The 26,308-nt window shown below is 38.5% G+C and overlaps 1 protein-coding gene across 1 annotated transcript in view; it reads right to left on the minus strand.

Annotated features, from left to right (window-relative positions):
* adcy2a (adenylate cyclase 2a) overlaps nt 1-26,308 on the minus strand; it is a 72,886-nt gene that overhangs the window by 7,207 nt on the left and 39,371 nt on the right. Inside the window, exons 4-19 of the mRNA XM_030749770.1 lie at nt 16,427-16,576; nt 13,543-13,691; nt 13,220-13,331; nt 12,109-12,236; nt 11,589-11,747; nt 11,322-11,454; nt 11,052-11,228; nt 10,905-10,948; nt 10,653-10,733; nt 10,326-10,395; nt 10,047-10,144; nt 9,736-9,820; nt 6,673-6,810; nt 5,528-5,653; nt 5,254-5,429; nt 2,360-2,444 (exon numbers count right to left, since the gene is read on the minus strand). Coding sequence (XP_030605630.1) covers nt 2,360-2,444; nt 5,254-5,429; nt 5,528-5,653; nt 6,673-6,810; nt 9,736-9,820; nt 10,047-10,144; nt 10,326-10,395; nt 10,653-10,733; nt 10,905-10,948; nt 11,052-11,228; nt 11,322-11,454; nt 11,589-11,747; nt 12,109-12,236; nt 13,220-13,331; nt 13,543-13,691; nt 16,427-16,576 — 1,911 coding nt within the window. The remainder of the gene's footprint in view (nt 1-2,359; nt 2,445-5,253; nt 5,430-5,527; nt 5,654-6,672; nt 6,811-9,735; nt 9,821-10,046; nt 10,145-10,325; nt 10,396-10,652; nt 10,734-10,904; nt 10,949-11,051; nt 11,229-11,321; nt 11,455-11,588; nt 11,748-12,108; nt 12,237-13,219; nt 13,332-13,542; nt 13,692-16,426; nt 16,577-26,308) is intronic.

Genomic DNA, 26,308 nt, shown 5'->3' on the forward strand with positions numbered 1-26,308 from the left:
CCACAATTCCAGGATGCAGAAGTGGAGTTAAACATTGGGAGGAACACGTAAGGGTTTCCTTTTCTTTGGCACTCACAAATCAGGTCGTCTCTGACAGCAACTCTATTCAGCCTCGTTTGTCTGTCATACGCAGTGAACTGATTTGATAAATAAAAATGCACCAACCAAGGAGAAACGTGTTTGCAGGCTGACAGAATTATGATCAAGCACAGTAAGTGACAATGTTACAGCCAGTGACAAAAATACGCAAATGAACATAAATCAGAAGAGCGTGTAACATTAATAAATGGAATCTATTATTTGTGCTGTAGATACAGTTACACCTGGTGCATTTTCATACTGCCAAGAACCTAAGTAATCTGAGTTCTTGAAATACATTTATTATCCACTCAAACTCAATATGATTAACTCATCCACAAGCACTAGCAATGATTTATTTATTACACTCAATAACTCAGAGTGTGCATATGTTCAGTGTAGTGTGATGCCACACAAATGCTCTTATGTCACTAAACCTGAAAAGTACTATTAGATCAAGGGAAGATTTGGTAACAGTGTCGCTGTGGCACAGTAATGCATGTTAAAATGTGGTACTTCAACATCCACCCCATATCCGGTCCTGTTCTCAGTAGGATGTAGCTTTTTAAGACAGCCACATTGTCCACAGTGACAACCATTTTCAGCAGCCTTGCTGGTAGTACACAGTAGAACCCAGGTGACCGGCTACATCCCATTTAATTGATGAGTTCTGATATACAGTAAAACAGCAGTATTTCTTCTGCCGTGTCTACTCTCACCCAGCACTCTCCCTCTTGGTATCCATGCATCAGGGTCTGAGGGATCTTCAAGGATGGTGATGATATTTTCTGGAGAACCGGTCTATAGACAGTGATAATGTGCCTGCTTATTTCTTATTTCAAACATAAGTGTCATGGCTTGTGATGAAATTAGTGTACTTTTATTGAGGTGAAGATAACCAAATAAACTGGGCTGGGCTGATGCCAGAACTAAACTATAGGATACAAGGGACGGGGAACACACACAACGGGAACATAGACGATGATGCGACAAAGAACAGATGAAAACTGAGGGCTTAAATACACAATAGGTAATCAGGGCAAGAGGAAACAGCAGGGCACAGCAGGTGAAACTAATAACACAGGGGAAGCAAAACTAAACACAAAGCACAGGGAAAACAAGACTGGCAAAATAAAACAGGAAGTGACTAACCAAGGTACACGCAGACTAAACACGAGGGACTGGCACACAGGACAGAGACGCAGACTAGTCACAACACTAGGAATAAAACTCAATATGAAAACACAGGAGGTCAGGGTTAAGACAACACAAGACCATAGATGCAGGTGAGACAGGGACAAAGGGAACAAGAACATCAAAACAAACTGGGAAATAAAACTCAGGGAAAATAAATCTAAACACAAAACGCTGGGCAGACGGCCCAGGACATGACAATAAGCTGCTGCAGCATAAGTTACCATAGTGATATACCCCCCCCCCCCCCCCCCCCCCCCCCCCAAAAAAAAAAAAAGTGAACTACCTTTGTACACTGCTTTGTAATATAACTCTAGGGTTGATTTACCTTTTACAGCTGTTGCTCCAGCTGTAAAAGGTAAATCATAATTTGAGCTCATAATGTGAGCAATTTAGCAGAACCCCAAACAAGCCAGAGTAAGGGACATGCTCTGCATCTCCATCACTACTAAATCTCAAATTACATCTGAGAAACTTCAGACTGGCTAATGTAAATCGCTGCCCCTGTGTAACTAAGGGAGGTTAGACAAATTGGTCTTAAAATGCCTCTCTTGCTGCATGTCACAGCAGCCAAAAAGCTTAACCATTTCTACCAAGTTCACTAATTGATTCTCACTTAGAAGATAAATGAGAGCTGCTATTTTTTTCCACCAAGCCCTGAGATAATAAAGGAATACAGAAAGGAAGGCAGAATCAGCAGTGTCAGAGCTACAAATTGCTCTCATGACACGAGAGAGAAATCCATGAGTCAGGTAAAAGTTTAGTGGCATTAAAATGTGTTCATCTATGAAAGACCATTAAGGGTCAAAGAATCCATGGGATACAAAAGGAGGTATGTAAAAGATGGAGTTAAAGCTTCACAATGCTCTCAAGCTCCACTGATAAGAACACATCACATGGAATAATTGCTATTCCAAAATCAGAGGAAATGATTAAAAAACACAGCAAATATAGTTAAAAACTGGTGTGAAAAGTGCAATGATTGTGTAATAATGACACATGGCTGAAAACTACTCTTCTTTCAGAGATACATTGCACAGCAAAGACGGATGACAGCACCATTCAGACTATTACAGCTTAGACTTACCTGCCTCGCAAGCACAAGCAGAGTGATGAAGAAGATAAAGAGGGATATAGAGCCCATAGTCTTCAGGTCTTTGAGAAGTCCTGGTCTTGAAGGGCAGAGGGAAAAAAAGAGAAATGTTTTTTTTTAAGATAAGAAAAAGACAAAGACAGAGATAAAGATGTGACTGAAAAAAAGAGGGGTAGAAAACTAAAGTTATAGATGAGAAAGACTTTCTGGAAAAAAAAAATCAGACTGGAGTCAGTAGAGATGTGCCACACGATTGCTTAGCAGAGCGTTTTATTCCAACCTGTCACTAAATTAAGACAGTCGCTTCTGCTTTGTTGTGACAAGAGCTTGTTTACTGAATGCATTTGAGGGGGTGAGCCCTCCTGCAAGGGTGTATCGACTAGAGGCATTTTTCAAGAAGGAATAAACAAGTGTTCATGATCCTTAGAGATACAGCTCTGCAAAAAAAACTTCAGTCTTCCACTATCATGACAAAGCAGGCAACCAACCACACTATAGCTGTTATGTATGTATTGTAAACAGACTCCCACACACTCAAAGCCCAAAACATATTGCCTGAAAGCTGATGCTAAGAAAACCTGCTGCACAGACCAAACTTAAGGAAGCACATTTTAAGTATTTACCCTTAATCGTATCTATGCTAGAGTGAACAGCTAAGAAAACCACGTGAGTTCTGCATCTAACTGGTTCATCTGAACAGTTCTCTACACAGAATGAATGGCAATGTCTGAAGACAGAAGATGGGTTGGCTTGAAGAAAAATCATAGATGAAAAAGATACATGCAGCAGCTGTGATTGTTTTTTTTTTCTTTTTTGTTAATTAAAAAGATGACAGCTGTTAGAATTCTTCCAACAAAAATGATCAAAAGCTTTTCAATTTGTCAGTTTTAAAGTTTGGGACAGTTACATCAGTGACAAGACAATTTAGAATTCTGAAGTCATCATCTGGTGACTTTTATTTGCTATATATGTTTACTCACAAAAAGTAAACTTTTGTGTTTGGTCTATTCATTCTTTGCCGTAACAAAGCCTGTTTATTTCCCCCTTGTGGTTCTTCCACATGCCTCAGCAACATGTGGAAGAACCATATGCAGCCACAGCAGTCTGGCACCTCCTCTTCATGCTAGTCATCAACTTGGTCACACACAGTGGGCTGGCATCCCATTCCTCAACCAGCATTTGAACAAGCCACACCAGCCAATGTGGTTATGGTGGTCACTCTGGCACGAACAGCACGCCCAAGCTGATCCCACAAGTGTTCGGTGGGGTTTAGGCCAGGCCTCCTGGCAGCCCTGCGAGCCTGGAAATTAGCTGTGTGCAGTCTGTTTCAGATTGTGTGGGTAGAGAGCCATCAGCCATATCATCCAGCAAATCTTGACTGCCAATTTGTGCCTGCCTAAGCTTCGTAAGTTCTGACAGGGTGAGGAAACTGTCTTCTTGTGGTGTTGTCATCTTAGGACAAACATTTTGTGTCCTGTCTCTGACATCCCCCCTTACATGAAACTTGGCCTTCAATTTGGAGATGGTACTAGGGTTCACTTCAAATAATGCTATAGTTTAGTTTTGTAGAACACCAGCTTGAATTTGCCCAGTGGCACGGGCACTATCCAGATCAGTCAAACATGGCATACTTGGAGCAGACACCAACTGACCGGTGTAGCAGAGTCCATGGTCACAGGTGCTGCTAATCAGGCACCAGTCAGGCACCTGATTGTCAACACCTGGGGTACCAGAAGCTCAAAACAAGAGTCGACAGCAGAATAAGCTGTTTGGCAGTGGTACAGATATTTCATGGGCGTAACTCACATACTCAACTCTCCTGCTCAACCCACAAATGCATTTTCCTTGCAAATGTTGCACAATTTAAAGGGAAATAAACAGGCTTCCAATGGTATAAGATTTTTTGGCAAGAAGCATTGTTACAACAAAGAAATCATCAAGCAAACACAAATTTCCTTACTTTTTGTGCTAAGTTTATTTAACGACGCTCCAGAAAGTTTTGTTTTAGACATTAAATTCAGAATTTTTTTTTTCGAGTATGTCTTTCAGCTCAGGAGAAATGCACATTTTTAGTGACATTACAATTGATGTTTTAATCTTTAAGGGGGGGGGGGGGGGGGGTCCTGGATTTGTCTATTCATGTCTCATCATCTCTACACTCTCTCTTAGCAGCTCAGCTCAATGTGAGGATGTAGTACAGCGCAAAGCTTTCCTTCACATCTTCTAAACAAAAGCATCCAACTAATATTATGGTGGCAAGACTAGGTTCCCTTAAGTGCTGGTTGAATTTTCCAAAAACTAGAAAAATGTCTTTTATCAGCTCAATTTAACACAAGTAGCCATAAAAATGTAGAAAAGCATTTTGGTTTTGGTGCTGCTTATTCTGGGAGAAGGAACAGTACACAAAATTGACGTCTTTTACATCTTTCTTGTACTATATCATGTTTACTTGATTCATACTTATTTTTATAAGTGTACTACATATGAAAAAAAAAATACAAAGGAAGGCATGTGTATTACTAAATCAAAGTATGACAATTTTTCTTCTCCATTTCTTCCTATATGGGTGGATGAATAGTGGTCCATGGGGAACATATCCATTAAAGCCTTTTCTCCAACCTTTTAAATCATAGTTTACAACTCTAAATTAGTTGTCTACTTGTTTACTGACTAACTGGTGTATTTATTTTGCTTTTTAACCTCAAAGTAAACATCCACCTTTTATTTTGTCTTATAGCTTCAAAAAGAAAGTAATTATTTATTTTTCTCTTTCTTCAGAACTTCCTCCTCTCTCCTCAGGCTGCCACAACAATCTCCTAACCCTCCTTGACTGCCTTCATCCATCTCATTCTCTCCTGAAGTGTTCTTGTTTGTTGCTGTAAGCCTACCTTTTTGTCCTGTACAGAAACCTGCTATATTCATCCAGCAGAGAGGCGTGTGTTTGTAGAATAATGACATTGTAGACCACAACTGCTGTCAGCATGATAATCATCTTCAGCTCGTAGTTTATCCTCAGGAACACTGAGCAAGAGATCAGGCCCAGGATGCAACTGTAAATTAAATACTATACAGAAGAAGAAGGTGGAGTAATTTTAAACTTAAGAAAAAGAATGTAACAAGTTTCATAAATAAAGTGTGATAATGATGTTTGTCTTCACTCACAGGAAGGTAGAAATTGTTTTTCCCAGAACAGGTGATTAGTTCCTCATTATGGTGAACCAGTGTTTCACTGGTGTTGGATGAATTGTAATTAGGAATTGGCATCAGCGCACTGTCTTTTAGAAAGAACTAGAAGAAAAACACAAAGTCAAAAGAAATTCAGAAACACAGAAAACAAACCAGAGAATTGTCATGCAAATTATAAATATGCTTTCTGTCTGTCTCTTTGCACGTGAGCATGGGACAAGATGAAGTAGTCTGCATTAGACTTGCAGGAGGAAAATAGAATCTTGTTAGATAAGAGGCCAATAGTGACAACCATTCAACAATGTCGGTTAAAGTGAACCTTCAGGATAAAATGAGGATTGGCTGCCCCACTGAGCAAAGCCAGGTTAATTTGGTTCATACGCCCTGAGCGACTGACCCAAGTCAGACGCAAAATACGATTATAATCTCTGGAATCGATTTGTGTGAAGGTCTAAACCAGGGTCCTGACATTGTGCTTTATCATGCAGCTTCCTTTCAAGCCTCAGGCTTCCATCCCACCTTTGTCTGAGGGTTTATGTTTCGGTGAGCATCTTTCTCTGCAAAACTAAACCTCAGTCAAATCTGAAAATGAATACAGAGAAGCAATGCAGCAATGTAATTGCTAGATACAGCATTTTGTCATCACTGCATGCAAACAGTGTTGGCACTTTTATCCAGTGCAAGGAGAATAACGTTCTGGTCTGAGGAGCCAATTGATAAACTCATTGCAAGGAAAACAATGCAAGATATTTAGTTTGTAGGTGATTCTTTGGTTTAATATGCTTCAGACTTAATTTACAAAACAAAACAAACAAAAAATGGCACAAATGTTTCCCACAGGTTCCAAGCATGATCACTGGGATATTGATTGCTGTGGTTATTGCATTATTATTATTATTATTATTATTATTATACATGAAGCTATATTTTATGTTATTCATCAGTATTATGTACAGTAAAGTTGTGTTAATAACAGAATTTTGAAGAAGCTGATTTGCTTTTGCATGATTCCATGCTCCATTGTATTACTTTGTAATTATACTGTAGTTACCACTGGGAGAGTGGGGTACCACTCACTCAGTGAAGTACCTGCACATAAAAAAAAAAAAAAAGAAGCTTACCATGTTGAAGACTGCCATTGTAAGTATTAGAGCTGTGGTTGTCATGGTGAGAGTGATGCGGGGCCATGGTTTGTTGGCAATAATAAGTGATGACCTCAGCAGCCACGTCCAAGAAGTGGAGGTGCTTTTACTGCAGTGCTGCAGGAACATACACACACACACACACACATGAAGGAGCTGGGCTATAATGTCACAAATGTGCCACACACAAAGAAAGCCAGAGAGATGTATAAGTGTGCATGAGCTAGTTAAAATAATCATGCATGTAGGCATCTCTGCAGGCACATGCACAATAGCAAGTTCATTACTTTTGTTGACTAAAGAGAATTGCGTTACATAAACTAAACTAAACATAACACTTCCTTCTGATTAACCTTTATCGCCTCAGCAGGGCAAAGAAACAATTTCAGGAGCCAAATAATCATGGAGAGGGGTCCAAGTAAATTAATGGCATATTGCATAAATTTCAACATACATTCAATAACAGAACTACAAAATCACAACTTCAAGTGATGTCATCATGCACAGCAGTGTTCAAGAAGTCAGTAAATTTAATTATCAACACCAGTGATAATTTTTTTATTAGATCTTTTATTAGAACTAAGCTAAAGAAAAACGGGTATAATAAGTAGATTCAAATTCTGGTTCACAAAAAAAATTTATATTACTTAGAGCCCCATTAGCATGACTTAAGAGCAATACAGACTGTGCAGTCATGCACCTCATTTCTAATTACTAACCTGGGCTGCACAACACAGCCACTTTTAATGTTCACTATTTGTTACTAAGCTTCTATTGATTCAAGCATGAATGCTTCCTGTGCTAGATCAGTTACAGTCAGTTGTTTTTTTTTGTTTTGCAGCACTGCTTTGAGCTCTGTGTGTGCCTCAGTGAACCAATGAGAGTGAAAACCCAAATCACTTAACTTTTTTTCTGTAATTCTAGAACAGCCATTAAAATACTTATCCATAGGACTTAAAAAAACAACAACAACAAAAAAAATGTTCATTAAAAGTTCGTGAAATTTCCCGAGTTGATTTATGAACAAAATGTGAAGGTACAAATTCACAGAACCAGCAGAATATCCAGATCGCTTCATCAAGTGACAGTGAAGCATTTATCCCAATGATTTAATTAGTTGCTCTTAACTTTGCTGCTTAGGGAAAGACACAATGGTCTAGACATCTCTGAATCACTCCATGTACAAATGGAGAGTCTGGTAAAATCAACAACATTTGGAGCAACCTTTTAATGCAATTTTCTTGTATTGCTGTTCTTCAATACATTTTTGTAATCCTGATTTTTTTTTCCCGATTTAATTTTATCAGTAAAGGGATGTTTGACCTTTCTAAGAAATCCACTAGCATAGATGTTACAAGCTTTTGGTAAGAAAGGCTAAATAAGTCTAAACTTTGTGTGACAGCACAGTAAATCATCTTGATGTGTGGAGGGAAAAAAAAAAAAAAGGTAAACTGGCTGGGCAAAGATGTTCAGCTTCGAATTAAGAGAAAAATATTATAAAGTTTATCTAAGTCACATGGGGCATTTGAAATGTTGTATGATTTGTATTTTGTCTTACAAAAGGAACCATAAAATTTGGGCTGATTCAGAATTATTACACAGGAGTCCGAGAAGGAGCATTTCTGAGATATTACAAATTCTACAATAAGCAGATACTTTCATGATGGAATACACTGTTAAAAAGTACTCTGTGATTTAACAGAATTTATTATAGAAATTTTACGGTATTTTCCTATTATTTTTTAAATATGTCAAATATCACTAAACTCACAAAAACAGACCATAAATTGACATGTCTAAATGACCTGTGAATAATTTTTTTCATGTTTTCACAGGAAATCCATTATTTTTCCACACAAAAGGACTGTAAAAATACAGTCACGAGTATAACATAATTTCATGAATATGTCATGTTTATTCTAAAGATAAAACTGTCGAGATTTTTTTTACAGTGTAGAACACGACCCAGCAATGCCGAATAATTTTGCTAAAAGACAACAGGTTTATTGTGTGTGTATTTTTATTGTTAAAGAGTTCAGCAACATCCACAGAGAGCCGAGTTTAGAACCAGCAGCTGATTCACACTTGCAAAGATTTAAAGTTTTCAAAGATTGGAACAGTTTCCATAAGCCCCTGGCTTATTAAATTTCAATATTGATTTCAATATTGAGTTTAATAAATATCAGCAGCCTCACACAGCCTGGTAGGAAAAACAAACAAAAAAGTGCAATGCACATGTTTGTGTAATAACACAGGATATGCTTGTTTTTTTTTCTACACATACAGGTCAGCTGTAACCCAGGTTTTATACAGTGGAATAGTTGGTGATAATGTAGCCCTCCTCAGGTTGAATCCTACACGCCACCTGAGCCATCATTTACCCCGAGAACAGCTGTCTTAACCTACAGGACCACACACAGAGTTTCTCGGCTGCCTCTAATTAATCTGAATTGCGATGCTGTTTTCAGACAGAAGCAAATAAATTATTGTACTGTATTATTTTTGTTAGCATGGATCTGCTCATTTTTGACCCGCTGGTTCACATGCTTGTTGCTAGAAGAACACTGGTCACTACTGAAATGAACTGGCTCTCTCTTTGTTTATAAATTAGCACATTGTCAGTAGATCACCACTAGAACTTTCACACTCCCACTGGCACATTTTTGTGATTGCAAAATGCAAATTTTCCATAATTATTTTCTGAAACAAATGATTCCATTACAAACATGATAATAAAAATGTGTAGCATAAAATTTCATTATAGGAAGTAATACACAGTAACTGTGGCCAAAGCACCATTGCCCCAAGGCTACACCAGAGTGGCGCTTTTGTTGACTTGAGGGTCACTTAATGGACTGTTAAGCTGACCAGAGAGCCACTTGGATCACTCATGTGCCTTTGGTGTGACATTAGCATAAACATTAAGAACACGAGGGCTACATTAAAGAGCAGGCTGATCCTCATCAAATAGGAACTTTAATGTAAACAGACTAAGCAGAAAGATGCCAGCAGGAATCTAATTTACATAAATACACTACTCACCAGGAGGTGTCCAATGAAACATATAAAGAGGATAAGGGAAAGGATGAGAAAAGCCATTCCAAAGGATATTCCCAAGACTCTTGTTCTGCAAACAAACAAATAAATAAAAAATATCAAAGTTTAATATTATGCTTTGTCATGAAGTTTTATATCATGTGCAAGCAAACAAAAATGTGCCCTTCTTCAAGATGACTTGTCAAGGGACAATGACAAAACTCAAGTTTAGTGTACTATTGCACCATACTGACACTAACTCATTGAGTAAAAAAATGTTTACAGTTCTATTATAAATGAATATAAAATGCACATACTTTGGCAAGACCAGAATCTGGACGATAAAAATGCAGAAAAAGATCAAACAGGCGCAGGTGACGTAGTATTTAAAGGCCGGCAAGGTTGTTGCTCTGTACTAAAAAGATTAAAAAAAAAACAAAAAACAAAAAAAACAACAACAAAAAAAAAATGGTTAGGAATCATGAAAAAGGATTTTAAAATCTACTTCAGAAGTTTCTCAACTATGCACTTAGACATCATAAATCTATGGCATGTACAAGATTTCAAGGAGAGCTGCAGCTCATAAAGCCTCTTACCTCCTTCTCTAAGGATTTGTTGTGAAAGAATAGTGAAATTCTTTGGATGTCCTCAGACTTCAGCCACTGTCTGCAAGCATAAAAGGCAGTGTTATAGAGTGGATAAAAATAGAATACAGGTACCACTATAAGTAAATGAATGCACAAAAATGTTTAAGATTAAAGCAGCAAGAATATAGGTGTATGCTCAGAAATGTATTGTGTTTGTTCAGTTGCAATATTAGAAAACAGCACCTTATCAGTAGTAGGTCGATCTACAATATACTATTCTGTTCTTAGAATATATTAAAATAGGTAATATGTGTTTACATGTGTAATAATGTTTACTTTTGTGAAGTTATCCCATCAAAAGTCCTGATCATCCTCTCGTTGAACTCCTCCTCAAACCGTTTTTTCTGAGACTTCGTCCTTTAATAGATAACAAAATGTATCTTTTATGTTCACATAGCATTAGTCACACGCATCAAAGTGTGAAGCTAAATAAATAAATAAATAAACCTAGCCTTATCAAAACATTTTGTTGCTGTAGAATAATCCTATCAAAGAAAACTGTGTGGAGCTGTAATACGAGTAATTTGCCTTTCTGATCTCCTCTGGAAGTGATACTGCCCCATCGGCACATCCTAAACACAGCACAAGAGAAGAGAGACAAGTTAGCAGCTAGAGATGAACTTCTGATAAACTAGAAAAAAATAAAAAAAACTTGTATAGAAAGCAATTACACACAGCAGTGTTGATCTTCCCATTCTCATTAGTCATGCTGTCTCTGTGGTGCAGGTTGGCAAAGGGCTTAGCTGCTCCCCACGACTCCAGATAGCGGGTCATCCTGACAGAGGCTCTCATCTTGGCTCCATATAGAGTGTTCCTGGGTCGGTAATGATGCTGTGGGCTCTGACGCGCAACCTGTTTAGGAACATGTATAAGAAATGTCATGTTACTGCATCTTTCTTCAATGTCCAGTCTTCTCTTTTACTGGATCTAACATTTGTATGATACCTTTGGGTTGATGACCAGATACGTGATGACTCCATGTTCCTTCAGGTAGGGGTCTCTTTCTTGTCCATCCCCATCTTCCACCTTATAGGCACCATTTAGGTGCTCCAGTGTCACTGAGGTGATGTGGACTCGCCTTAAAATGAACAATTTAATCAATGAATGGTCTCCTCCTGTATGTATAGCAAACAACTAACCAGACAACACTGGTGCAGAGAAAGTGTGATATAGCGACATTGTTTTCTTATCTTATATATGCTTCTCACTTACCCCGGTACACCACCTGCCTCCATATGATTGGCCAGTGTGACATCATGTGACCAAACATCATACTGCCATTTCTGAAGTCCAATGACACCACACAGGACATTCCCAGAATGCACACCAACACGCATTTTGATATCAACCCCTGTGGCATCCCATACTTTCCTGTCATGCATCAGACATTTTCTTTCGTTAATGTGGAGCAACAAAAAAATTATTGTGCATGCCATCTATCCTGTCAGGAAACAAGAGCAAATGCATCCCTCTGAGACCTATATGTTGTAAAAACAAAACAGTGGAACAACTTTTAAAAATGATGGAAAACTGCAACAACTATAATGTAAGCCCTTTTAGATTTACTTTTATACTCATACAGTTCTGTGTAGGTCTGCTAATAAATATGCTAATTCTTATTTCTGTTTTCCATTAACCACACTATTGATCTGAACCCATCACAAAACATATTTTTTACATCAGTGATTCACTGATGTCAAAACAAACAATTTTACTCTTAAGCAGCACTTACTCAATGGCCTCACACATGTCTAGACCCATTTTCACGCAGTTTTTAGCATGGTTCGGCAACGACTCCGGCAGGCCGGACACACAGTAGTAGCAGTCACCAAGGATTTTGATCCGCATACATTCATTTTCCTGCATATAGAAAGGTGAAACATAGTCTCTGATACACAAGGTCAGGTAAGATTTAATTTGATTTTATAAATATTTTGCATACAATTCTCATATGGGCCTTACTCTCTAAAAATGGAAAAAATTGCAGCCTCAATTTTATCATAGTTTTGTCTATTTACAACCCTGCTTCCAAAAGCTAGAACACACTGTGAGAAATGCAAATAAAAAGGAAAGTATTTAAACTGAAATATAGGTTTACTTTCTATTTGCTTTCAGGAATTAAAAAAAAAAAAAAGATGAGGAATTTCCAAAAATACAGTCCAGTCTATTTTTATTTGCATTTTACAGAACATCTCAACTTTTTTTTTGGAAGCAGGTTGTGTGATATCAGTATCACAATATCAGTGAAAGAAAAAAGATCCTGTTTTGACAGTTTGTTATCATAACCTGATGTTATGTAAACATGTTTATGAGTCAAAGTGAAGACTGCTGAGAAAAAATAGATCTATTTAGGAAACCGGCAGCACAAATTGTATCAGATATTTGTTGGTATCTAACCAACAAACACCTGAGTATAAGGTATTTGCAAGAATAAGACAAAAATGTATTTGAGGCAAAAAAAATTTAACCATATTGGATGATGTAGCATTAAAAGCTAGTCAAAAATGTGTTGTAATCAGTGTTACTCCTCATTCAATGCCACAGGGCTGATTTCAGTATACAGTATTTTCATTCTGACCACATTTGTTTGACTGGAATAGATGATTCAAAGATGCAGAGACATACGTGACATTTTTAAGAATTCACAACATGTTACTGAATGAAAAACTAAACTAAACCAATTCAGACAAACTGGCATTCAAAGAGACTCTTCACAAGATTTGAGAGTGACTAAAACACTTTCCAGTATAGTAGGTATAAGAGGTGTGTTTTGTTATTCTAATGAAGATTAGCGCGTGGTTGGACAACAATTTATTACAAGAGCAGAGTAGGCAAATGTTTACCTTAGCTATTTGGTCAAATTTGCCAAACAGTTCATTCAGCATGTGCACAAGCTCTCCAGGGGAGCAGTCACTGGCCAGCCGCGTAAATCCTACTATATCAGCATAAAGTATGCTAGAGACAGAAAAAACAGTAATGGATATACTTTAATGATTTTATGGATTCCACAGGTTAGGAAACATCAGATATGAAAATAATATACATTACTATGTATCTACTCTGTACGGAAATCTGAACTATCCAGAAAATACAGAACCAACTCACTTCAAGTACAGTGAAAAACAACTTGGCTATAAAATGATAAATCCGAGTAACTGATACATGCCTGACATTAGTGTGCCTCTGGACATAGAGGTTGTGAAAATTGTTTGTGTTTTCAATCTGGCCAAAGTTTGGACCCTTTAATCTCTGGATGATTTCAGCCTTCATCACACGGGCGATGTGAGCTGGCAGCAGGGACAGTAGGAGACGCTCCTAATGGCAGTAAACACAGAGGGAAAAAAAAAAAGTATTAGTAATGCAGACATAAACATAACCGATTTGTTTTAACTGTGGAGTATATTCTCTCAGGATCTCTTTGCTTCATTTACTCACAGCTTTAACTTAAGCAAGAAAGCATGAGGTGACACACAATATACATGCATATTAAGTTTAAAAAATACACTGCAGTCAGTTAAGCTTCATTTAGGAAACATAAGCCATTGTGAATCCATTTTACCCGCTTTGGTGCAAATAAAAGTGACAACAGCTGCACTGCAGAGGCAACAAAAAGACTCCCAAAAAGGGAATGGCTTGGCACATGGTGGCCACAGACCGTTGCTCTCTTCTTCACCTTCCTGACCATAAATATTGTCACAAGAAGGAAAGGCTTCCCGTGTCTCAAAATGACCTCCACTGGACTACTCATGTATGTCTTTGACCAAACTGTCAGGTTCAGAGTATATGAGGGTAGCACGAGAACCTAACATTCTTTCGGATGTGCTCACAGATCCCCATGTAGTGCAGATTGACTGGCATTCTCCAGATAACATCAGAACTGGCAGTTCTGCTACTGGCACCATAATGCTTTTCCTCGACGTCTCCAGACCCTTTCACGACTGTCACATGTGCTCAGTGTGAACCTGCTCTCATGCACAAAAAACAAAACAAAAAACGAGGCATCGCTGGTGGAGCTGCAGTTCTGGTGTTCTCAGTTAACTGCCTCTCCAGTGCACCAAAGCAGGTGAAATGGATTAACAGTGTTTTTTTTTTTTTTGCTTCCTAACTGGACACACTGATATCCCTTAAGTTTAACTGACTCTGTGTTATCTATACTTAAATTCTATGAGCTGTGTATAATCACCAGGAAGTGTAAGCTGTCAATGGAAATGAGCTGAATTCAATTTAATGTTGAAGTTTAAAGACACTAGAGTGCATCACATTAACTTCCTGAGACGCAAAGTAAATTCAGAGTTCATTATTTTCTCGCCAGTGCTCACAATTTACATTCAGCCTTTATTCACTCCTTTCCCCTCTCCTTTAGTGATACCTTAACCATCTCCCTGTTTTTCTTTGAATCTCCTGCTGTGCTCTGAGCCACCTTCCCAATACTTAGCAAGCAACTGACCTTTAGGGTGAGGAGAAGTTGGGAGAAAATGCTTAAATATGTCACCCCAAACGTGACAACTACTGATTATCTCACCGCATCGCGTGTCCAGAGGGTTCTGTGTGGTAGAGAGGGCTATGTTTCCTGCGGATGAATACTACTAGTGATTTTGGTGTATGATGAATTCACATAGTCCACTTGGACCACTCACAGTGAAAATGTATGCACTCACTGTACTGCAGAGCACTTTGGATAAAAGCATGCAGTGCAGCAAACAGCATATATTATGAGTGCAATGAGCACCCAGGAGGAATGTGTCTCTGCACAGTTACTACCATCTGTCACAGGCAGCAGCAGCACTCCAGGGCTACTGTGAAATGCTCCACCCCAGACATTTTCAGTTTTACTCATGGCAGTTCTAACACCACAAGCTGCATTTACCATATGAAAAACCAGCTCATCCCTAAGCCTGGGCTTTCACAACAGCAGCTGGATTCACATCATCTCACTAAACAACTCACCAAAAGCTGTAGTAAAAAGCAAGCTAGATCCCAGACTCTCACATTGGTATGCCTTAACCCTTTCCTAAAACTACTAATATGTATCTCACTGCGCCACTTGAAAGCATTAGTAACAAATTAGTATTATTGCATTTAACTGCTTCCAACTTTGCATGTAATGCATGCGCATGTAGTGAAAACTCAAAAAGCAATGAAAGCAGGCTGGTCAGTAATAGAACTTATAATTGTAGTGCATCAATCACATCACATTTCCTAAAACTATGTCAAAAACCAATCAGCATCATCCAAAATGTCATGTATATAAAACAATCAAAATATTACAAGTGGATGCACGTAAGATTACCCTGAGCAGAACGTGCCTCCCAGAGTAAATGGAGTAATTTGTTGTAGATAACAACATAGTTGGATATATTCACACAGTAATTGAAGTCATAAACAATTACTACATTCTGTGCAATGTTAATCTGACAAAATCCTCTGTGGATTTATGGCCGTTCCAAAATCAGCTAAATCCAGAGCTGATTGGTTTTATGGCAAATATAGGATATTAGGAGTGAGTGTTTGAGTACAGCACACACGCTACTTTCAGCTCCTCCCTTATTTACAAGGGGAACGCCCCAGCAGGTAGCTCCGCATGTTTGATTTGGCAGGCTTTTTACAGTGGATGCCCTTCCTGACGCAACTCTAAAGGTATTTTGTCTCCTCCTGAAATCAAACCAGGGATCTTTCCCTTGTTAGGGCAATATGCAGATCACTACACTATGGACCCACTAAGTACCATGCATAAATATATAGAAAAGAAAAACTTTAAAGAGTTAAGATGAAGTGGATTTTTAAAAAAATTATTATTCCATGAAATGACCACTCAAGTGGAAGGAAAAAGATGACATAAATATTCAGACAAGGTTGTAAGATTAGTCAAGCTAATAAGGTCCCGACATGTCCCATCCCATTCTACTACATAGTAAGTACTGCATAATAAGCTAATGTTTAAAATCTGAAAGTCATCACTGTAACATTTACTGTAATGAACAGCACCATCATAAATAATTTATTGCCTGGTGTTCATTGGTTCAGTGGAAATTAAGAGTTAACCACTCTACCTGTTGTCTCTTCTCAAACTCCAGTTTAATTGGGGACTTGATGCAGTTGCAGGTGTCCTGGTAGGTCTGTTTAAGTGCCAGCTCCATCAGATGCTTATGGTATGCCCCAGCCATGTTGCCACACATGAAAATGATAACATTGGCCAGAATCTGGGCAGAAACAGAGGACAATAAGTTCTACTTGGATTTTATATATATACGCGCGCGCGCGCACACACACACACACACACACACACACACACACACACACACACACACACACACACACACACACACACACACACACACACACACACACACACACACACACACAATTTATCTCAGGTTAGCATTCCAATCCTCCCAGTTTCTCTGTGATATTCAGTATAAAAATACAAATATACTTTTGTAATACAAGTATGCAGTGAAATGATTTTGTGATGCAATCCAAGGCCTAGAAAAAACCCCAAAAAACACTCAGAAATAAAGTAAATCTTTTCCTCAAGGGTACCAGGCACTATGGTGAGATCTTGCAGTGACATCAGCAGGCAGCACCACACTGTATTCAAGGGTAATGTGGCATATAAATACACATCTTTCATTCAAGTTATTTAATGGAAACAGCCTCTGCCTGTTGATGACTTCAAAGAGAGAAATCCAATACAGTAAGAAAATAATGACACTGGATAAGCTTGACCCGTATACTGCCCCTTCTCAGTTGTTTATTTCCTCTAAATAGCAGTCTTCAGTTCTGTTTTATAATGGAAACCAAGCCCTTACCCTGCAAATAAAGAAATACACAAATAAGGGCAAATAATGTTGCTACACCTCGTCTATATAAATAGACTTTCCCTTGAGCAAACAAAGAGCCCTGGCTTAATTAGCATTGTTACGGCAAACACCACATCCCACAACAAGGACTATTTGACCACTGGAAGGCTCAATTTACAAAACTGCTCTAAAACATGGATCGTTTTCAGCACAATAAGGCTTAATTAGATCTGTTTATTTTAATAATGAGGAGCTAAAATCTTTACACTCATTGTATTAAACTTTATTAGACTAAATTTAGTAAAGTCATGTTATTATATCATCATGAAGCATTTAACTTATGTTTTAAATAAAGTGCCAATATAGTAGTATAGTAGCAAAGAGGATGTTAACAGTATGTCATGTGTGTCTAGGCATATATATTTGTTGTGACTTCTGAGATGTAGTACAGAACATTTTCAGTTTACCAGTCCACATTCCTGCGGTGACACAGACTAAAATTTGTGTGTGGTGGTGTGTTTATCATAACAATCGATAAACACACCAGACACTTCATCAAGTGCTGCGCATCAAAGTGTTTAATGACAGACTACCTCGAAACCAAATGAAGTCCTGCATTTTAAGCATTTTTAATGCTTACCTTACTCTACCATGTGAGTGCGTTTTGTATTAAACAGATAAATGCTGAGCCTGAAAAGAAAACAATTAAAGAAGTCATCTTTTTGATTGTGGCAAATTTGCACAATCTCTGACAAAACCCTCAAGCCTAAATTAGCATTTGCTACCCTACTAGTTTTAATGAGTGAAAAGACTGGCAATAACCAAATTTTTTTATACACAATACAAAAAAAAAAAAATAATAATTATAGAACATACCCTACTTCAAAGACACACAAGGATAGATAGATGCTTTGCACTATACCCACGGAGTGCAAATTGCAGTCTGTCCATAAAAATAAGAAGAAGCGCCATTACAGGAACACTTTTGATGTTTAAAGATTTGGAAGTGGAAAGACCCTGGAGCCCCGATAACCTTGAGTTTAATATTTTGCGACTTTACAGCAAATGATAATTTACTCTTGCACGCCGTGTCTCATTCTCACAATTTCCCATTCATTTCCAATTTCCATCTTTGTGTCTTTTCTCTGCAGCATAATAGTGACCTTACTGTCACAGTGACCATTGTTCTCTCTTTTTGGACATAAATATGCCCAACAGATTTATATCACAGCACCAGTAGAAGCTGATGACCTTTGCAAGAAGAACATTTTATTTCAGTAACAATATTCAGACAGGAACTAAAAATAAGTCTAAAAACTACAAAAACTAAAGCCCTCCCCGTGTATTTTATAGCTTACTGACGTCTGTACTCTGCTGATAGTAAACAGTTGAGACTGCATTTAAAGTTATTTTAAAACCAAAACCAAAAGAACCCCTGTGTACCCTTTTTATAACATAAAATTATTTTGTATTTGTATTTGACAGCTCAAAGGCAGACCAGGTACACACACACACACACACACACACACACACGTGCAAAAAACTATTTTAACCTGCTGAAGACACAATAAAGCACTATTAATCAACATTTTCTTAACCAGGGCAAGCAATACCTATAAAACTAGTCACAGGCAATAAAGAAATCATACAATGATAGAACAATATGATTTGGTGAAAACAGTATAAATAATGAGTATACTGTGTCCTTATTGACAAAGCTGTTCTATAAATGTTTTATGACTACCACTACACTACTACTATCTCTTTATATCTGACAAAAGATTTTGACAAAAGCAAATATAAAGGCCAGTAGCCAAGTACATGAAATGGCCTGCTGTCTGAATTTATATTCACATCTACTCAGTGTATTTCAAACAGACATCCCTCTTCCTCTCCAACTGGCCTCTTCTCTTTCAAACATATAGTATGCATAAGTTTGGTTTTGTTCATGATCATCCATGTTAAATGGGAAAATGGACAAAAACAGCCAGAATCTGGAACTGCAGAATAGTTTTGAAGGTATAGGATTGAGACAAAATCACTGAATGACTTAAAACAGCCACAAAAAAATGGACTGGGACTTCTGTATGGGGCTTTATAGAAGAGCTCAGCAGCCCATACTGTGTACAAGATTTAAAAATGTAACTGTCAATTCCATTAAGCCACCAGCATATTTAACAAGTAATCCATTCAGGTTTCTCTTTAGAAGCTGGTCACTATAAACTTTGCTGCACTAGAGTCTGAAAAAAAAAGATTTTTCAATCCACAAAGCCTAGATATGATGTTAAATGTAGATTATTTCATGTAGCGCACAGTTGAGGTATGTGTAGTCAAAAGGAGTCTACTTCTTTGAAGACTAAGAAGAACATTTTTAAGAAGCAAAGTCAGTAAAGTTAAATTTGCTTCTGCCTTTGAACACTCAGGATTTCCTTTAACTATACTTGAAATCCAAATGTGAAGATGGGGGGGGGGGGGGGGGGGGGGGGCATTTCTTTTGCATTTGAGTTTGTCCATTTTAAGCCAGCGTACCACTATATGGTGTTTTACTAATATGCAGCAAAGTTACACAACCAGTTCCATTTATGTAAGAAGTTTTCAGGTGCCCAACAGATTACACTGAGTTACACATAAATATTACTCTATAACCTGACATCTGTTAAACAACACACTGACAACCTCCAGCCCATCTCAAATATCAGCTGTGTATAAAGGCTGGTGGTGCAAGTCATTCGTACCTCGGTGGTACCCAATTATAGATAACGGCAGGGTTAGGTGAGAATCACATCTCAACAGCTGTGAGTCCTGCTGGGATTATTTAAAATCAGAGAACTTCACTTTCTGAAGTTTACATTGTTGCCACATTACTGGCATGTGCACGGAGAAAGACTACTATCTAGCATCAGTGTGCAGACAAATCTTGCTTTATTGGACCATAGCAATAGACATCCAGTAGTTCTGGCTTCAATATTCCCTCAATAGAAATGACCACAAGCACAAATCTCCAACAGTAACTTGGAATTGTAAGGCTATACCCAACTACAGTGAGTATTTTTCCTCTCTACACTGTTAAAATTTACTTAAAATGAGGCAGTAAAGCATGAATCTAGATTTTCAGCTTTAATTCACGGGCTTTAACAAAAATATTGCATTAACCACTTAAGAAATTTCAGTCTTCTTTCAGCTCCATTTTAAATCCACTGTGGTGGTAGACATTGGCAAAATTGCAAACAGGTATAACTCTTCAAACGCAACAAGAGATAGCGAGAAAAAAGAAAAAAAAATCTATGAAATTTTTAAATTGTGGGTTTTAGTGGCAAATCTAAATCTTGATGAAAAGACATTGCTTCTAAATGCTTGAAGCTCAGTTAGCAAGCTGTATTCATTGTGCCAGCCTGCCTGTTAGTCCACTGCTCTATTCTTTGCCCACTCAATAACAAGGCTCCAAGATACTTGAATTCATTCATTTGGAGCAGCAACTCAACAGAGCAGGCCATCTACTCTTTTCCAGCAAAAGAACCGAGGCCTCACAATTGGACGTGACAATTTTCATCCCAGTTGCTCAACACTTGGCTGTAATCCAGCCCAGTGTGAACTGCAGTTCATGATGAAGCTAAGAGGACACCATAATCTGCAAAAAAGCAAACATGTTATTCCAGTACCAGCCAACCAGACACTCTCCACCCCTCGGCTATGCCTTGCATATAACTTATATACATTGATCAAGCATAACGCTGATTATCTCTTCATCATGGCACCTGTTAGTGGGTGGGATATATTAGGGACCAAGTGAACATTTTGTCCTCAAAGTTGATGTGTCAGAAGCAGGGAAGCATAAGGATTTGAGCACGTTTGGCAAGGGCCAAATTGTAATGGCTAGATGAGTGGGTCTGAGCATCTCCAAAACTGCAGTTCTTGTGGGGTGTTTCTGGCCTGCAGCTGTCAGTATCTATCAAAAGTGGTCCAAGGAAGGAACTGTAGTGAAACAGTGATAGGGTCATGAGCAGCCAAGACTCACTGTGTCATGGTCCTGGGCCTTTTGCCCAGTGTTTTGTTCTTTTGAGGTTCTGTCTTTGTTGTATTTCTTCTGTGTTCTGAGTTTGCCTATGGGTTTTGATCTTTAGTTTGTTATAGTTAGTTATTTTATTTTATTCCTGTTTCCCTTAGTTCTTCTACTCTTCCTCATGTCTCTGTGTTCCAGTGTCTGTTTGTCCCTCTGTGTCATCGTCCCTTTTCTTGTGTGTTCTATATTTAGTTGTATCTATGTATTTATTAGTATCATGTTTGGTCTCTTCCTCTATTTATTTTGACAGTCTCCTGTTCCCTGTGTGTTGTGTTCAGTTTTGCTTCCCCTGTCTTGTTAGGTTCATTCAGTCCACCTGTCCTTCCCAGCTGTTTCCTCTTGTCTTACTTTGTGTGTGTATATAGTCTGCATTTTCCCTTGTCCTTTGTCACGTCGTTATCGTATTCCCTGTATGCTGTGTCTGCACCTTCATTCTAAGTTTTCCCCTTTTTGTTATCCAGGGTTTTGTATTGTGGACCATTTCCTACCTTGTTTTTTGGGGGATTTTGTATTATTCATGTTTTTTTGAATTTCACATTAAGTCCCATCATTAAAGCTGTTTGACCTCAGTTCAGTCTCCGGCGTCATGCGTTTGGGGTCCAACCCTTCCTGCTACACAGCCAAACATGACACACTGATGCACGAGATGAGGGAAGGCTGGCCCGTGTGGTCCAAGCCAACACATGAGCTCCTGTGGCTCAAATTGCAGAAAAAGTTCATGCTTATTCTGATAGAAAGGTGTCATAATACAGCTCTTCAATATGGGGCTGCATGGCTGCAGACGCGTCAGGGTGCCCATCCTGACCCCTGCCACCTTCTGAAAGCGCCAACAATGGGTACATGGGCATCAGAACTAGACCACGAAGCAACAAAAGAAGGTGACCTGGTCTGATGACATTTTCACATTTTCTTTTACATCACATGGATGGCCGGGTGCATGTGCCTCACTTACCTGGCGCCGGGATGCACTATGGTAAGAAGGAAAGCCGGTGGAGCCAGTGTGATGTTTTGGGCAATGTTCTGCTGGGAAACCTTGAGTGCTGCCATAATGGATAATGCACCCTTCCACAAAGTAAAAATTGTTCAATAATCTTTTGAGGAGCACAAAAACAGGTTTAAGGTGTTGCCTCCAAATTCCCCAGATCTCAGTCCAATCAAGCATCTGTGGGATATGCTTGACAAACAAGTCCAATCCACGGAGGCCCCATCTCACAGCTTATTGGACTTAAAGGATCTATTGCTAACAATCAGACACCACAACACATCTTCAGGGGTCTAGTGGGGTCCATGCCTCGACGGGTTGGGGCTCTTTTGGCAGCAAAAGAGGGACCAACACAATGTTAGGCAGGTGGTCATAATGTTATAATCAGTATATATAAAAGTTATATACAGGGGGGCCTGTAGTTCAACAAGCAGATTGTACACATGTTGCATATCACACACACACCCACTCTCCCCACTCTCCTGTTTAACCTGTACTGTCCAATCAAATAACTAAAAAATATAAAAGTAAAAGGTTCTAAACAGAATTGGTGACAAAGTACAGGTACAGCTGATACAGTAATGATTTCAAATGTGCAGATGAAGTTCAAATGTGCAGAAGGTAATGAGAACCAAGCTCACACACTATTTCTACTATTACTTAATTGGCTGTAACATCAGGCACAATGCCCCATACTTCCAAATACCCCCACATACCCCTGTGGTCATATGCTTTATACCAAATCCACAAAATATATGGTAACTGGTTGGGCAAACTCCAATGCACACCCTAGAATGTTTGAGAAAGAAAAATGCTGGGCTGTGTCAAAATAATAAAAATAAATAAATAAAGCTGCACTGAAAATGTAATTTCACAGATTCCCGCTTAAGTGAGAGGGAAAGAGCTAGGGTGTGTGCTGTCTACTTCTAATTAGAGGATGCTAACATTCTTTTGACATAAATGTCATGGTGTGGACAAGTGCCAGACAGTTAACTCTACCGTCTATCTCTACTTAGCTTGCACTTACAGGAGTGCAAATGCAAATGTCTTCACAATGATTAGCATACACGCATGCACAGGGTCAAACAAGTAAATCACAAATATCAAATAGGAACATGAAATACATTAAATGTAGTTAGTTTTTGTATAAACACACCCACAATAAACTCCTTAGAGACAGCTGGAGGCAGCACACCTCAGCCCACTGTGTCAGGGTGAATTCATCAGGCTATTACATGCACTATTCTCACATAGTCACAAACAGATTTTGTTTTAGGGAAATGACAAATTAAAGACATGTTATTATCTAGAGATTGGCATTCTTACATGCATCTCTGTCAGGTAATTTCTGGATGCACAGCATGTGTGAATATGGCTCAAATCTAACTCTGACATCACTGACTTTTCTCAGCAACTTCCCGACGCCTTTGTTCAGGATTCAACACAAGAATTCAAAACTTCATGTAAGTCCTTTTGTCACTCAAGTAATTCACACAACAGAACCATGGAGATGGTGTCTTCTTTTGGCAATATGAAAATCATATTCAATGTGTTATGATTCTGGGTCTATTGACCCAGCATTTTAGTTTTGAGTCTTGGCTCCTATTTATGTTAAGTAGTTGTTTATTGTGGTTTTGTCAATTTGGGTTTTGTTTTCCTTTAAGAGATTCTTTTATCATTATGTTTTCTGGGTCTTGCTGTGCTATGGGTTATTTTCCTAGTTTTAGTGTATTTTAGTGTACTTTAGTGTATTTGTATCCTCAGGCATCCCCAGTTTTGTTCCCGGTTAGTTATGTTTTGTTTCTCTCAGAGTACCTGCCTTCTGTGTCAAGCCTGCATTCTTGTCTCCATGCCTACCTGTTTCCTGTTTTACTTTGCTAGTTCCTCATCCCGTTTGCTTCCTTTTGTCTTGTCTTGGTTAATTATTTCCAGCTGTGTCCCCATCTGTTCCCAACCCTGTCATTATCCTGTGTTGTATTTAATCTCTCTGTTCACTGTTCACTGTTTTCCTCTGTTCACTGTCACGTCCTCGTCATCAGTTCCCCCTGTATGTGCCATTTGCTCAAGTGTTAAGTTTCAGGTTTCTAGTGATTAGTTTCTAGTTAAGTTATTTGTTATGTAATTCTGGCTCACTGACAGTCAGCAATAAAGCTGTTATTTGAGTTCCACATCCTGTCTCCTGAGTCCTGCATTGGGGTCTAGTCCTGCCTGCCACACAGTGTTACATGACACAGTGAAACACCACACCTACAAGGCCAAAGGACTACGATCTCAGTGCAACAGAATTACTCAAGAGCTGGGATTTTGGTTCATATTGAATTTAAGAAATATAAGAGTCCAGTCAATATCACTTGAGACACAGCAGAAGCACAGTCTATATCCAGCAATCAGAAACTCCCAGTAATGTTTCATCACAGTACAGTGACGAAATTTAGTTTAGAGTTCAAAAAACACATGTAAGTATGCAGTACATCTTCAACAAAGGTAAAAACCTTCATTTGGATTCAAATAAAGCCTCACATCTTCCAAAACAGGTAATCCATGCAATATTCAACAGCTGCTACCACAGTAGTTTATGTGAAATTCTGTCAGCTAAAGTTTAAATGGACTGTGAGCACCGTAATGAATTATTGATGATTTAAGCACTCAAAAATAATTAAGAAAGTATGCAACAGAAGGTTGCTTCTAGTCTGGGAGGAGAGGCTTTGATACAAAAACACAGTGGTCAGCTTACATGAATAATTTTCACTGTTTCATTGGCTCTAATTGCACCAAAGTTTACATTACATTAAAGCCAGACTGGATACAATCAAAAAAAGTTACTGACTTGGAAATAAGAACTATATTTATAAAACATAATATTTTCAATAGCTCTAATAAAAGATTCAGTCAATATTTTTCTCTGTTAAGACGGTGCATCTACATCTGTTATAGTGTAATATATCATTGCTGTGACTTTGCTGAGACACATGACAAACTACAAATAGGTTTCCAATCACAGCTGGCTGCTTTTAAAACCTGTGTCATAATAAAAGCCAGACCCTCACTCTCAAAAACAAAAGTGTAAACAAACATGGGTTGGGTTGTTTATATTGTAGTCTATGTTGTGGCCTCAATTTGGCAAAAAAGCTAAGCTATATTGAAATGCACAAAAGAAATAAGAATATTTTTACATTGAGTTGCATGAGTAATCTTCACCCCTTTTAGGGACAGAAACAAAGACAATAGTATTAGTGAAAGACAAAAATAATAATGCTTCATTATTATTGCTTCTAAATATTACAAACAAATAACTGTGGATCCAACAGGTGGCTATCTCCTCTTCAATAAATGAGCTGGTTCATTAAGACTTAAATGAACCAACACTGTAAAGTTTAATAGACCTGAGAAAGTCAAGATGTTGGCATGGTTGCTTCTCACTTAATACCTCCTAGGCAGTTTCTAAATACTCATGAGAGTGTAGACATTTAATAGCTGACATTTACAAATGTCTGGAAGAACAGACTGATGCAGTTTTTTTCTAACTGCTGAGTGAAATATTCAAATTTTCTGAAAAAAAAAAAAATTAAAACCCTTTTGGCTATGAATGCAGCTAGTCTTTAGCCGGTAAGTGTGGATCATGTCACAGCCTGGTGCTGTCCTACTCTTCATATTTGAGACTCCTTCTTGGATGTCTGCCACTGTAATGATTAATGGAGCCTGTTCAGGAAGGTTGCTGTGGTCTACTCTTAGATGCACTAGCCACTGAGCATTGCTGTTGTGCTGCATCCCTCTCCCATATGCCTATCCAGTATTGCTCCATCTCCAGCCTTGGTGGGGTGCTGCTCTCATACTGTTCGCCTGCCACTGAGAGTATAACTTGGATGGTTCAGTGGAGAACATCTAGTTTAGTCTCCTGGTTTCTAGCTCTCTGGTATACCTCTCCAAGCGGTTAGCCAAGGCTGTGAGTCTTTGCTGGCCTCAAGTATGGACAGCTTGCTGTACTTCTTAGGCACCCCTTGCTTCATCACACCTTTCTGCAGGATGCAAGGATGTCCATAAATGCATGTGGCACCAGGGCACCCTAGGTTGCAGTTCAATGATCACTTTT

Source organism: Archocentrus centrarchus, chromosome 16, assembly GCF_007364275.1.
Source record: "Archocentrus centrarchus isolate MPI-CPG fArcCen1 chromosome 16, fArcCen1, whole genome shotgun sequence".
Taxonomy (NCBI): domain Eukaryota; kingdom Metazoa; phylum Chordata; class Actinopteri; order Cichliformes; family Cichlidae; genus Archocentrus; species Archocentrus centrarchus.